General features: G+C 33.6%; 1 protein-coding gene across 5 annotated transcripts in view; it reads right to left on the bottom strand.

Annotated features, from left to right (window-relative positions):
• Positions 1-8,941, bottom strand: part of LOC110107933 (receptor-like serine/threonine-protein kinase ALE2) — a 101,457-nt gene extending 92,516 nt beyond the window's left edge. For 4 of the 5 annotated variants that reach the window (XM_020838383.2, XM_028698077.1, XM_028698078.1 and 1 more), the window contains exon 1: positions 8,469-8,940. In XM_020838383.2, coding sequence (XP_020694042.1) covers positions 8,469-8,547 — 79 coding nt within the window. In that variant the 5' untranslated portion in view covers positions 8,548-8,940. Of the gene's footprint in view, positions 1-6,525; positions 6,595-6,917; positions 7,025-8,468 lie in introns of all 5 variants that reach the window. The other variant, XM_028698079.1, reaches the window with a different exon arrangement.
• Between the last annotated feature and the right edge of the window lie 6,564 nt (positions 8,942-15,505).

The following is a 15,505-nucleotide window of genomic DNA, read 5'->3' as shown; positions in this document are numbered from 1 at the left end:
TAATTCCTAAGATCTATTTGGAAGGAATTTCTTTTCCTTTCATTTGTTAACAGAAACATAAAGCCACAAATCATCGTTTTTATTTCAGAAAATAACATCAAATTTTTTCGCTCATCAAAAAAAACTATATAGTCCAAAAATATGCATCAGAAATGCAATTATGGCACAGAATAAACGTATATTCATCAAAGATACACCATGACTACCAAAAAGAAATCCATGAACAGAAAAACCATACCTAGCACCTGAAATTTGCAACGTCAATCTACTCAATCTACCCCTTTCTTTGACCCAAAATCAACACATGCAGTAAAAAGAGGAATGAGCAAACTACGGCTCAATAGGCTACAAGCAAACTACCCAAATTATTAATAATAAACAAAATAGTAATTAAACAGATTATTCTATCTTCACATAAACAATAAAACATACTATTTGTATAGAAACTTTTAGCATAAGGTTTAATATAGTGTTACTAACTACAGTGTTTCACACATTAAACGTTTGGCTATTTTTAGTTTAGTGTCAATATAACAATTCAATCAGATAACAAAATGACACATTTACAGATAACAGAAATAAGCAAAATACATCAGTATCCAATCCTATCAGATCATATCAGTCTCCCCATCAAGCCCTTATACCAAACAACATTTCACAGATATAGAAACACCCTTATGACTCTTTGTGCACAGAACATTAATATCATGCCCTTATGACTCCCAATATATGGCACATCAATATAAGACCCCTATGCCTCTCAATGCATAGCACCATTCATTCATTCATTCATTCAAAATAAAACCCTTATATGTCAACTTGGATGAACATGAACATCAATAAACAGCCACCAGTATTTTCTTCTTTCACACAATTTCAATCACACAAATATAGAAATATTAAAACTTTTAACATACATAAACAGAAATAGACTCGTTATAAATATATATAGAATTCCACGCTTACGGCAAAGCATCCAAAATTTTGGGGTAAATTAAATATAAACTTCAATAGTTATTAATCATAAAATCATTCATAGACAATGCTTACTGTCACGACCTAACCCGGGAGCTCGAATTAACGAGGCGGGAACAGACGGTCGGACGGTATAATTATAATCTCATTTTCTAAATCTATTTTCAATACATTGAAAGAGCCACTAAAACGTCAAATTTGAAATAAATTAAATAAAACAGTCAATATCTCTCGTTGGTTGCATGACGTAAATGGTATACATTTTCATTTCTTCTTCTCATTTTGATTATCAAGTTACACCTAAAAAATTATTACAATACTCAAAGTAAGCCAAAGCTTAACGAGTCACATGCTTCTAAACTACAGTAACTCAAGGCAGTAGAAGAAATATGTTTGATGTCACTATTCATTCCACATCTTAAACTTTATTTCATTTAAATATATCGTTTAATTTATAAAGACTTTAAATGTATAACATTATGCATAAATCATAAATACATATTATATCATATTCAATTTACATTCGTCATATCATATATTTCTCATTTTATAAATAGTATAACCGTCCAGGAGCCACCGTCTAATTTAGTACCAATGAAAGTACTCCTTTACCATTTTCATTTCCTTTTCCTTTTCCATAATCTTTTCCTTTTAAGGTGCACGGGTACAGCATCCCCAGCCAGTACCATAAGGAGACGAGCTCCATCTTTAAACATGCATATACAAACATTCTATATCAATCATATCATTTATTTTCTCTGTATTATATAACATTGAATTTATAATAAATATTATAATAATATATAATAAAAGAAATATTATTATATTTAATGAATTGAGCAATTAAATAATAACATGATCATTTATCTTTAAGAAAGAGAAATCAAATTTAACAATGAGTGATTAAATAATAAATAATTAATGCATCATGTGTAAAAGAAACAAATGTCATTATTGTAATTAAAAACATGAGTACTCACCTTGAAATCAGATGCCTTAATAATTTATTTTAGTCACTAACTTGCCGCGGGCTTAACTCCTATATAATATTCTGTAAAAATTAAAATCATTACATAAATATCAATATTTTAATAATGAAAAATCTTAATTATAAATTATCTTCCCTCTTTCTTTCTCTCCAATTAACTATTTTAATATTATTATTTTTTGATATAAATAAACCTAAATTTTTAAAAATTCATATTTTAATCTAAATCCATTATTTATCAAATTAAACATTCACCAATGCCTAAATTAATTTAAAATAAACTTAATTTTCGGATTTAACCTAAAGCCCATAAATTTGGAAACCAAATTTTCATTAATCTCTTTATATTAACTTGTCAAACCTTCCCAATCATTTAAATAAATAACCAAGGTTTAAAATTGCATAATTAAGCCTCGAGGCGGTTTTTGTCCGTGAGGCGAGGCGTAAGCCTCACGGACACAGAATTGCGTAAATGAGAAATTAAGGGTTTTAGCAGAATAATAATAGCAATATTCTATCTTACAATAAAAACATCTAAATGATATATCAAAATATTGGAAAGTAACAAAATAGATGCAATAAAATCATGTCCCAAAATACAAAATCACAAAATATTAGTTTAAGAAAACTCCCAAAGTATAAAGAACATATAAAATGCAATCATATCACATACTAAATGGGTCTTCAAGGGAATCTTCTTCTCCAATTATATCTATGAATGTCATATCATCATCATCTTCAATATGACTCACTTTTCTCTTCCATGTTCAATAAGAGAGAAGATCATTATCATGTTAATTGTTCACTTGATATAAATATAATGCGATAGCATATAAGAAGTTGTGGAATACCTTTACTTGATTGTTGTGCTGCAGAGCTAGTGGATTGTTGACAAGGATGTTAATCAAGCTCCTGCTCTTCATGTCAGACCATCCATCTGACATAATGGTTACACCAGTCTCAATCCATGTCCTTTTAATCTCATCAATGCTACGCTCTGTGTTCAGCAGCTCCTTTAAAATTCATGTTCGCAACTCATATATAGAAGGTGCCTTCAACCCTCTCCCATACAACCCTACAGACCGCAGCATATTGAAGTAGGCAGGCGACGTAGCAACATTAAAAGGTATGGCATTTTCAAAAAAAAAAAAGAAACCTCCCAATATCCATGCAAACCTGGCGTCGACCCTCTCTAGTACCAGCCGCAGGCATCATTTGTTCTTGTCCTCTATCCTCTTCTGGATTAGTCATATACTGATCCATAGGACCCCGTGCACCTCTGTTATGTATAATGGAGGAAGAGCCCTTTCCACTCTTGCTCCCAAAGTAAGCGCCATGTTCGACCCTATCATCAAATTGCTCCTGTTGCAAGTGTTTTGCCGTGGTACTTTTCTTCATATAAGCAATAATTTCCTCCTTCACCTTTTCCGGCACATTTGCACACGGTGCTACGTTTTTATGCGAGCATGATAAGTGTTCCTTCATGCAGGTAACACCTCCCTTCACCACTTTTTTGAAAAAATTGCATTTCAAATAAACATAGCTCTTCTCTTCGCCACCTATGTAACCTTGTACACTATATTTCCAAGAAGGGTACCTCCGCAATGACGAAGACCCCTTTTCCTTGCCTCTAACCATGATCGCTAATGAAATAATCCAAAATTACACAAAATAATTCAAAAAATCAAAAACCCTAGAATTTCTTTCACTTGAAAAATCTAACCAAAAACTACAAACCTAAAATCGTTTGTGGACTTCTCCTACAAGGCGGCCGGACACTTCAAGTTCGCCGGAGAAAGGCGGCGCCGGCGGAAGAGGCGGCGGGAAGGGTGGCCGACCGTGCGGGAGTCTCTCGGTTTCGCGACCTGGAGCTTGCGGGCAGGGAATTATCGGGATATGCCTGGAGCCGATCGGGTATAAGGGAAAAAAATGCTCATTTTAAGTAGGTGGGACCATTTGGAAGAGGCGTACGCCTCACGCATAATTGCGCAATTGAGACGCGCCTCACACAGGGTGAGGCGTACACCTCGACCAGGGTCCAAATTGCATGCGCCTCGAGGCGCCTTTGGGAAGAATTGCGCAGAGGCGCGCCTTGTTGCGCAATTTTAAACATAGTAAATAACTAGGACTTTCAATTTTCGGATTTAATTTAATTAAAAATTAGGAAGAAACATGTTTTGCGAAAAATCTCAAATTTTCACCAATAGAACCTTCCTAAGACCCTAGAAATAATATTTCTTAAGAAATTTTCATAAAAATCAACATTTAGAAAAATCCTAATTTTTGAAACACTGAAAATTTTTTGAGGAAATTACATTTTCATGGTTAGAAACCTTCTCTAAACTTTCCCTAACATTATTTCTAAAAAATATGAAGTTTTGGATAAACCCTAAAATTTTCATCTTAAGAAAACTAAGCGAAAAGAATGAAATATTTGTTTAGGAACTTACCTTCTTCCTCCCTAAGCCTTCCCCTTCGATTTCTCCCTAAAGCACCACCAGAAACCACTGTCGTCGTCTCCCTTGCATCCGTCGCCCTTTCCCCGCCTCTCTCATGTGCAACCGAAAGAACGAAGAAGGGACAGAATAGAATTCGATCCCTTATGCTCATGAGATCTTATTGGAAGATGTTACGCCATTTTACGCATGTGCCCTTGCTTGAAAACAATTTCCTTAAGGCTTTCATGGACTATTAAGTAATTCTTTTATATTAATAACCTCTAACGATTTTTAATTTTGATTCCGTGCGAATTTTACTATAAGTCCTTTATATCGTTTTGATCAAAATTTAATGTACTATTTTATAAAATTATTTTCGTCGAAATTTGATAACTTCAAAAAAAAAATTGTCGTGACGCATCGAAATGCGTGCGATGCCTAAAATTGACATTCTCGGGTTTTATAATTCTCCCCTCCTAATAAAACTTTCGTCCTCAAAATTTAAATACAACTTCTAGTTACATAATCAAACAACATCTTCCATTTTATTTAACATAAATTTCAACATTATAACTGAATAAACTAAACATCTAATACAACATAAGAAAATAACCTGATAAACTCAAAATATCTGATATAACATAACAAGATAACCTGCTAAATCCAAAATATCTGATATAACATAACAAGTCACTATATTAGATAATACAACCATCTCAACTATCTTAACAACATTTGTGGATTCATTGGGCTCCTGTTGAGTCAAAGTATAAACATGTGGTCTAACATTCTGTCTTGATTGATTTTGTATTAAAGCTGCAACTGATGGTTCTATCATCTTTGTTTGCCAAAATTCTTTTGTGAAGGTGCTTCTCCTAATTTCATCTCCAGAATTCCTTTGACCTAACTTAGGATAATATTTTGCTATGTGTTCAGGCTGATAACATCAATAGCAAGTGTTGAAATAAATCAGACATTCACTTTTATGCAATCTGCCACACTTAGCACAAAGTTCCGTGACTTTACTGTGCACTACTGATTCTACTAGGACTAAGCTTGGGTTTCTTCCCATTTGATCCTTCAATCAGATTGCTTTGGATATCTTCTTCAACACTCTTCCTTTTATGTTGATCACTTCTCTTCTGAGTGATTTGAAAATCAATCTCCACCCTCCTAGCTCTTTCCACCAACACTGAATAATCCTCAATTCCTAAAGGTATTAAAGGTTGTTTAATTGCATCTTTTAGACCAGATAGGAATCTATAATATTTATCCTCTGTTATTCCAATCAACTACGATGCATATCTTGATAAAGTTATAAATTATGCTTCATATTGCATCACTGATTTATCTCCTTGAATCAATCTTATAAATTTGTCTTGCATTTGTCTCCTTGATGACATAGGTACAAACCATTCTCTAAACTATTATATAAAGTCTTCTCAATTAACTGATGTATTCGGAATATCTCCTAACATGTCTTCACGTTGTCCTCTTCACCACCTTTATGATTCTCCGTCCAACACAAATGTAGCGAATTATACCATCCTTTCATCAGGACATGACATGCTACTAAGAATCTTTTCGACACGAAGTAACCAATTTTTTGCCTCAATTGGTCATTCATTTCCCTTGAATAGTGGTGGTCACATGTTTTGAAACAACTTCAGATATTTATCTATTCCAATTCCAAGCTGTGATCTTGATTCCTAAAGCATTTGAGTCATAACCACCATCATCTAGGTAAGGGTATTGGTGTCGACAGTTATTTCAAGTGATAGTTCTTCTCCTTCCATATCTTTATAAGTTACTTCCTCTTGATCATTCGCATACCTAACAAAATTATAAATTAATTAATTATCTTATCTAATCGAATATTTAAATTCTCAAATAAGTACATAAATCATTCCTATGACTCTTTCATTATGATTCGCATTCCTAAGATACTCCTTGCACTCTGATAACATTCTTGTCATGATCCAACCCGGGGGCTCGAATTAACGAGGAGGGAACAGACGATCGGACGATAAAATCATAATCTCAATTTCTAAATCTATTTCCAGTACATTGAAAGAGTAATCTAAAACTTCAAATTTGAAACAAATTAAATTAAATAGTCAATACCTCTCGTTGGTTGCATGACGTCTACGATATGCATTTTTATTTCTTCTTCTCATTTTGATTAAGTTACACCTGAAAAATTGTTGCAGCAACTAAAATAAGCCAAAGCTTAACGAGTATCACATGCTTCTAGAATACAGTAACTCAAGACAGTAGAAAAAATATGTTTAATGACACTCTTCATTTAATATCTTAAATTTTATTTCATTTAAACATATTATTTATTTCATAAAGACTTTAAATGTATAACATTATGCATAAATCATAAATACATATCATATCATATTCAATTTACATTCGTCATATCTGTAATCATATCTTTCTCATTTTTATATATAGTAGAACCATCACAGGAGTTACCGTCTAATTTAGTATCAATGAAGGTACACCTTTACCATTTCCATTTCATTTTTCTTTTCAATATCATTTTCCTTTTAACGTACACGGGTACAGCGTCCCCATCCAATATCATAAGGGGGTGGCTTCATCTTTCAACATGCACCTGCAAACATTCTATATCAATCATATCATTTTCATTCTCTGTATTATGTAACATTGAATTTATAATGAATATCATCATAATATATAACAAAAGACATATTATTGTATTTAATGAATTGTAATGAATTGAGCAATTAAATAATAACATGATCATTTATCTTTAATAAAAAGAAATCAACTTTAATAATGAGTGATTAAATAATAACAAAAATTAATATATCATGTGTAAGAGAAACAAATGTCATTACTATAATTAAAAATATAAGTACTCACCTTGAAATTAGATGCTTTAATAATTTGTTTTAGTCACTAATCTGCTGTCAGCTTAACTCCTATGTAATATTTTGTAAAAATTAAAATCATTACATAAGCTACCATTGCTAGATCAAGAGCTATCAATATTCCAAAATGCTTGAGGAGTGCATTGGTCAAATATATCTCAACAAGGACACCACATTCGCCATAGCATGGCTATGGTCATCAAATCATTATCTTTGATAGAAGACTTCCTTAATGCTTAAAGCACCCTTCCTTAATGCTTAAAGCACCCTCAATTTAAGAGAATAATGCCCCAATGCTAGTGCTGAATGCTTCATCTTATCATCTATGCATTCCATAGATTTGGTGCCAAGAGCAGGAAAAGAGTGTCCTTGAGAAGAAGAACTTACTGAAGTTGCATTATAATACCATTGCACGGAAATGTAATTGTAAAATGCTGCAATGATTTTAGGCAAGCGGATATATGTTTTCCTTCAGGTAAAAAAGGATTCAATCGTATACAGATAAAGAAGAAGAGAAGTTTTATCAAACAAAGGCACCATGTGATTGATAATTTTGCCTTTTTATTCATAGAGTTAAAGCTCCTTAACGGGATAGAAAATTATGGGAGATATTTATATTTATATCATAATTCAAACTAGCAGCTAGCTTAGAAGCACTCTATCAAATACGACTAAATTTGCAAAAATAAAATAAAATACTATGGACAGTGATTTTAAATGAAAGAAACCAAACAAGACCAAGAAATCAGCTAATTAGAAATAAGATGCCATTCAACCAATCAACAAAGAAGCCAACAGACAATTTTATTCAGAAATTTATAAAACCCGTAGCTTAGCAAATCATAGGAATGCTCTCTACCCCGCACTTAAATACAGCCTGTTTCTTGCCTCCCCACAGTTTCACTAAAACTTCAAATTTGGCTAATCAAACCAACAACAGACGATGACATTATTCAGTAAATCGCACGTACGATCCAGATTTATCGGGGGAAAAAATCTTTTTTATTTAAAGGTAAAGCGATGGCAAATTTCAACTGCAGGTGCTTCAAGCTTCATAGCTTGACCTAAGTTTAATAATAGCCATATCGCAATGCAGAGGTAAAAACCACAACAACAAAGAACTTAGGGTGACGAATGAAAAAATAATTTCCAAATTGCCTTTACCTTTGAATCCATGAATCCACAGAAAAAGAATAAGTCCGAGGAAGAGAACCCGAGAAACAAACTTCCACCACCGACCCATTGGGGTTCTTTCGTGCTCTTCACAAGCTAGGGCAAAGTAGCCAGGCTACTTTACATGTATAGTAAGAGAGAGAGACGCGCATAGCGATAGAAAATATTTTCAATGGACTAAGCGAAATAAACCGGATGGAGCAAGAGATGAACTCTCCAATGTAGACAAAATCATACCAACCAATGTCGGTAAAGCTGGAGTTCAAGCCACAGAACCATTATGGACAAAAAACAAAGAGCAGGCCAATGCAGAGCCCCAGCTCATGCGATCTATAAGCAATGGCTTCTTCTAATTCTTTTCCCATGGTAAAATGTTGAGCCTGAGAGAGAATTCACAGAGGGGTGGAGAGAGAAAGAGTGAAAGAGTAAGAAAAGAGGACGAGTGGAATGGTAAAATAATACAGACAGAGCGGGAGGAGACAGTAAGGGCATATTGTGGAAGGTTTTTTTGTTTTTAAACTCCCTTCAAGTATTTATTAATCTTTAATTTGCTCTTAAGGGCTCGATAATTTTACTCGATCAAAAAAAAAATTATTTGGTATAAATTATTTACACAAAATAGCAGCTATTAAGGATATATACGCAAATAATTCAAAAAATATATTTATTAAATTATGTTTTAAGTTTTCAAAACGATTTACCTATATATTTTGTGTTTGCTATTATAAAATTATTAAGAATTTAATGGAAATAAAAAAAAATTAAAATTAGTGTTATATATTGTACCTAACATTATCACTCAATAATCTAACGTTTAAATGCATGCGGTTATGTAAATGTTTTTGACGTAGGTAATAATGAATTTTTTTTGCTTTATGATTCATGATTGAAACAAGACTTTGCATTCTAAAAACTTAATTATTTTTCCTATCTTACTATCATGTTCATCTTTGAACTATAGTTAAATCAAAATAAAATAATAAAAATAATATTTGAATCATTAATTTATATTATTTAAGCATTATTCTCTCTTTTATTTTTAAATGATCAATCCATTTACGATACTTATTTGAACTATCTTTAACTAACAATAAAGTAATCTTTGAACCATCTTAGATGCATGATCAAATTTTCTTCAAACCTCCTTCTAACCATTATGGAATCTTCTTCGACCCTCATTCAATCTTGATCAAATTATCTTGAAGATGGGTCAAAAACATTTAAAAAAAAATGTTTGAAGAAGATTTGAAGAAGGTTTGATCGTGCATTAAATGTATGTTTGTTGAAAAGAGATTTTTGATAAGCCTAGGTTTTTTTTAATTTTAATTCAGGATTTCAGTCTCAAAATTGAACACATCATTACGAACGTTATATCGTCCCAGGAGGCGAAGATATCATTCTTTAATGAGTTCAGATAATGGAACTGAATATTTCATTCTGACTATAATAGCCAAATTCAAGGAAAGATGGCATGTAACCCCAAAGGGTTAATATGACGTTCTATCAAGCATTTAACTATAATAGTCTAGATGGGATATCATTAATTTCATATTCAGGATCTTAATAAACAATATATCTTTCCAAGAAAAGAAAATATCATTTACTAATCGATCGTCTGAATATGATGATATGAACGTTGTTGATTTCGATTTTTCCAAAGGAGACTAATTGAGTTTTGAAAATTAATTTTTAAAAAAGTGGATGTGAGTTCTAAATCTCCTACATGTGCAAGCCCTCGTAATTAATTACATCCTAGGAAACCGATGTCTCCTATGAATACTCTCGATTAAAATAGAAATTTTCTAGGAGTGATATCAAAGGATTTGAATTTTATAATTTTAATGGGGATTGGATCAAATCTTGAATACTTATTTTCAGAGTAAGTGGAGGACGGGCAGGAGAAACTTTGAGATTTTGGAAAAATTCATAAATATCCTGACCAAATCTAAGTATTGGGTTTTAAATTTCAGATGAGAGAATTTTTTTTAATTTGAGTTGATCGTATTATTAAAAATTTGGAATTACATTCCCGGATATTGTGATCTTATAATTCAAAATATGTCGTGGATCCTAAATCTAAATTGGGCACTGGACCACAATGGCCCAAATATTACCAATGTAATACAAAATCTAGACTTACTCCAGCCTGGATTGGGGAGTCAGCTAATTCACCTAGTCGATTAAAATCCATGAGTCTATTCATTAATGAAAGAGTGGTAGGGATGTCGTTGTTGTAATTTTGAAACTTGGGACCAATATCTAGAGCAGATCTTAATTGGCCCCTTAACTGATGTAGGGTGAAAATGCTCGAATAAAATGTAATTAAAATTTTAGACTCGTTTAATTAGTTTTTAATACAATTCATATTAATCGACTAGATTAAATGAATAAAATGATTATATAGTAGTTTTTAAAAAGCTTGAAAATTATTTTCTCCTAGAGATTGCAGAACATCCCCTTGAGAGATCTACACCCTCAAAGACTAGGTGATCTGTCAGAACGCGTAGGCGGGTAGGTGCCTAATAGGGGTGTCAATATTGGACCTGGCCCAAAAATCTGACCTGAACCCGACCAAAAATTTCTAGTTTGGGCTGACCCACCCAAAGCGGGTCGGGTTTAGGTTGACCCGGGAACCCGGGAATGGCCCGGAATGACCAAGAAACCCATCTCCTGAGTTTGCCTGCCTACCCTGCCTACCTCGGCTGCCCCGCTTGCCTCAGCTACCCCGCCTGCCCGGTCGCGTCGCACCACTTCGTGTCTTGAGGCCAGCGTTGTATTATGTATAGCGTCGCGTAACTCATGTCTTGCTTGAGTTCTATCTCAGTCATCAACCACTTCCATAGGCTTCCACTACCGCCGGTCGTCGGCCGACTGTTGTTGCCGACCTGTCGCTATCGGCGTTGTCGTGTCCACGGGTCAGGTCGGGTTGACCCAAACCCAACGGGTCGAGTTTGGGTCTAGAAAATCGACCCAATTATAAAAATTGGTTAGGTCGACCCCAACCCGAATAGTGTTAGGTCAGTTTCGTGTTCGACCCAAACCCCACCCATGACCCGAAATTGACACCTCTAGTGCCTAACAAAGAAGAAAAGGAATTCATATGATTATGCAGACTCCTAGTGGTCCCGAGCTTACTTCTTAGATCATTAGAGTATCTATGTTAGCCTAAAATTTTTTAAAAATTTAAATTTTGAATAGAAAAATTTTATGTGTGCCCTCACGAGTCTCCAATCAAATCCAAGATAAAATAAAACTTGACATGCAAAATGCTAAAAATTAAGAAAAAGCGAGCAACCCTATACACAATCATATTAAATCAAACACATTAATAAATTGAATCAATTAAATAAATATTCATAAGTAAACTCCCTATTTTCTACAACCCAGAAATTACATAAATTAAAAGTAATTGTGCACCACTAACTATAAACCCTCATTTTAAGCTTAGGACAGACGCAAGTGACTTTGAGTGGGATAATTTTTATCTTTAACTTTTCGTCGTCCTTCTTCTCTTCGGGCTCATTAGATTCATCATACTTTAATGTACAAATGAAAAAGAAAACCTGTCCCTCGAAGGGAATGTTATTCTTTTCATTTTGGATATTAAAATTATCAAAAATTGGGCTTCCAAATGGAAACGGAATATCCCCCTAAAGGGTGTCCTTTCCTCATTGGAATCCAGTTTTGGATAGATGAATATCGACTCAAATATCTAATTTTCTCAACTCCTAACTTTTAAACAAATTACATTGATATTAAAATTTAAAAAAATCTAGACCATCCTACATGGTTATCCTAAGCATTTAAAATCAAATCAATCACAAGTAGTTTATACATAAGTAGTTAAAATAAATCACACTAGGCCACGCTCTTATTTATTTGAGAGCTAAGGAGTTGAAGCACCTATAGCAATTATAATAACCATTAATTTAGCCCCCTGTTTATTGCTCTATACAAGTGTGACCTTTAGTAGAAAACTCAGTAAGCAAATAGATATGTCCTAATCTAAGGGTAAACTATTGTGCATCACATTAATTCATATATTGTAGTTAAAGTATATAAACACTCACATCAATCAGTTTTCAATCACAACATGTAATGAAAACTTAAAAAACCTAGCACACTGTAGTAAAAAATTAAACATATGTCTAGCCTAAGCTAGAGTTGGTTGTCTTAGCAAACCATCTAAATTATATACTAGAGGCTATGTGGCTAGGATAGATCCTAAGGTGGGTAGTTTGTTGAAGTTATACAGTGTTCGGGTTTGTTAAATGTTGAAGGAAGAAATTTGATTAGAGTTTAAATCTTAATATATTAAGGCTTAATTATAGTATATTGTAATTGTTAAATTATTACTACCTTTTTTGTTAACTAAGACCGTGAAGATTATTTTATCTTCCTTGTAACTAAATTAAAGTATCGTAGGCCTAGGCTAACTAATAGTAATCGGGGTTGATTAAGCTAATTTAATTGGTTAAAAATTAAGGATTAATGAATTTTAATTAAGTATGTTAATTATTGGTTTGAATAATTTATGTATTATTTTTTGGAATTTTGAATGAATTTTTGGACTTTGGAATTATTTAGATTATTTTAATGTGTTAATTAAGCGATTAAAAGTTAACTTTTTAAAATTAAGGTTGGTTTTGGGTTTTGATATTTTTCTTAAATATTAGACCTTAAAATGAATAATTAGATTGTGTGTTTTCCAATTTTAAAATTTTTTATATTAAGTTATGATTTTTGGAAGTGTTGAACTAGTTTTGAATTACAATTGATCACAGAGTTGTTTTTTTGACTTTGACCAAATTTTATAGGTTTGGCATTTTTAGAAAAAACTAGTTTTTAATTAGAGTTGAATGGATTTGAGTTTGACCAAATTTTATAGGTTCCAAATTTAACCACCCAAAGTCTCATGCATGGTGACATCAAATTTACATATAAATGTTATAATACTATTAATGTTCAAATTGAAATTGATATTAACACAGGGATAATTGTGGCTTGAGACCATAAGGCTTTTGAAGATCTCCCTTAGAACTTTCCAAAGAGCCTAAGAACACCTAAATTGGTCAAGTGTCGACGGAGATTAATTTTTGAAGTTTCCCATGATTTCTAGTTTTTTTTTTAAATCCCATAATTTCCCAGTCATATACACTTTCCATATGGGCGCCTCCTAATTACAGCTAATCATTGGCGGCTGGCTGGGTAATGCAGAATTAAGTACGATCGTACAATCATCAATCAAACAGATATGATTAAATGGCCTCCAAAATCACAAGATATAATCACAGTCGTTGCTTTAGATCAATGGTTGGGATTATGTCTCTTGTAAGTGCCCAAAATTGTAGTGCTTTTCTAGCACGATCTGGGAGATCCTGTCAGCAAAACTTAACCAAAATTCATGGGGAAGATCAGGACAATGTAAACCATCAATCCAACGGTTGGTATCCGATGGGTTAACAATTTACTTCTCACTTAACCACCACTACATAGCTAGGAGCTTAGGAAGAGATTCTCACTATATAAAAAGCCCCAATAAATGGGTTTTTCTATTAGGAAGCTTGAAGGAGGGATGACGAGAACTTCTCCTTCATACGTCTTGGCCTAAGACCACCGAAAGTACGACTTTGAGTAAAGGGCGGAGAGCTTTCACCGGAGTTTGCTCGAGGTTATAGCTAGAACGGGTTGGGAGGCTAGGAACCGAGAGAGGGAGAGTTAGTGAGCTATAGGGAGTAATTTCAAATAGCTGGAATCAAATGAGGGGCTATAGGGGAGGGAGCCTTATTCAAATGGCTCCTACGTCCATGGATAACTAGGATCATACAGGTGGACGATCATGTGGTAAGGGACACCTCCTCAGAGCTTCATGATCTTGAAACCAATGGATTGAGCCATTAGCTAGCCTCGGACGAAGCACGAGATGGAGGGGACCACCAAAACTCTTTCTCCATTCATTCCAACCGCCGTCGACCACTGTCTGGATCAAAGTGATATTAAAATTTTGCTGGGAGCATGGTTAACTCGATTAAGAATTAATTGGGATCAGAGTGATACTGAAAGTTGGTCGGGTCGACCCAAACATGTATTATTTAGGTCAATTTGGGTGCATCTCAAGTCAAGCCAGATTGTGGGAATGATAGGGAAGATGGGTTGGGTCTTTATAAACACAATAATAGGTTGAATTGATTATATGGTGGCTTGATTCCCCAACATGGCTCAGGTTGACTCATTCTTAGTCCATTTGGGTCAGACCCTAGTCAAGATAGATCAGGGGTTGATGGGGAAGAAGCATTGGGTTTAGGGGCACTCAATGCAAGTTTCAATTGGGTTGGATTTGCTCTAAGGTAGAAAATGTCTCAAGTCAAGTTGATTTTGACCACTTTTGGCTAGTCTATACATTGACCCAAGTAAGCCCAAGGGCTGGGCTGACTAAGGTATGAGTATTGGACCTAGGACTATCCAATGGAGGTGTTGGTTAGTGTTGCAAACTTGGATTCAAGAATTATAATTTTGATGATATTAAACATTTATGGCATTTTTTGTTTCTCTACTATTATCATGCCTACTAACTTTTCAAATCCACAAGGTTATTTACAAATCAAGTCAACTCAAGATTGGTTAGATTAGGACTGAGTCAGTTTATTAGTGTAATTCCAGTGGTTTTTTTCTTTTCTTGAGTCAAATATAATAAGGTGGATCTTGATGCTAAGTAATATTGTACACACACACTCATGGGGAGAAATTTTATAAGTTTAAGGGTTTTCTATTTTTGATCACATCGTACAGGATGATCCCAAATCATCCTGGACGATCAGTTAAAATAGAAACCCTAATTAGGGATCCTGTGTTAAGACATCTAAATTAAGTAAAATATCCTGGATGATATTTACATCATTATAGATGATATTTACATTGTCCTGGATGATAGGCTCAAATAAAAAAGAATTAACTGCCAAACTCATTTAGGTATGATATTATTTTTAGAAATCGTATAGGATGATCCCATATCATCCTGGATGATTCAT

This window comes from Dendrobium catenatum, unplaced genomic scaffold (genome assembly GCF_001605985.2).
Source record: "Dendrobium catenatum unplaced genomic scaffold, ASM160598v2 fragScaff_scaffold_1050, whole genome shotgun sequence".
NCBI lineage: Eukaryota > Viridiplantae > Streptophyta > Magnoliopsida > Asparagales > Orchidaceae > Dendrobium > Dendrobium catenatum.
Note: the sequence above shows the minus strand (reverse complement) of the source record. Positions and strands in the feature narration are given on the sequence as shown.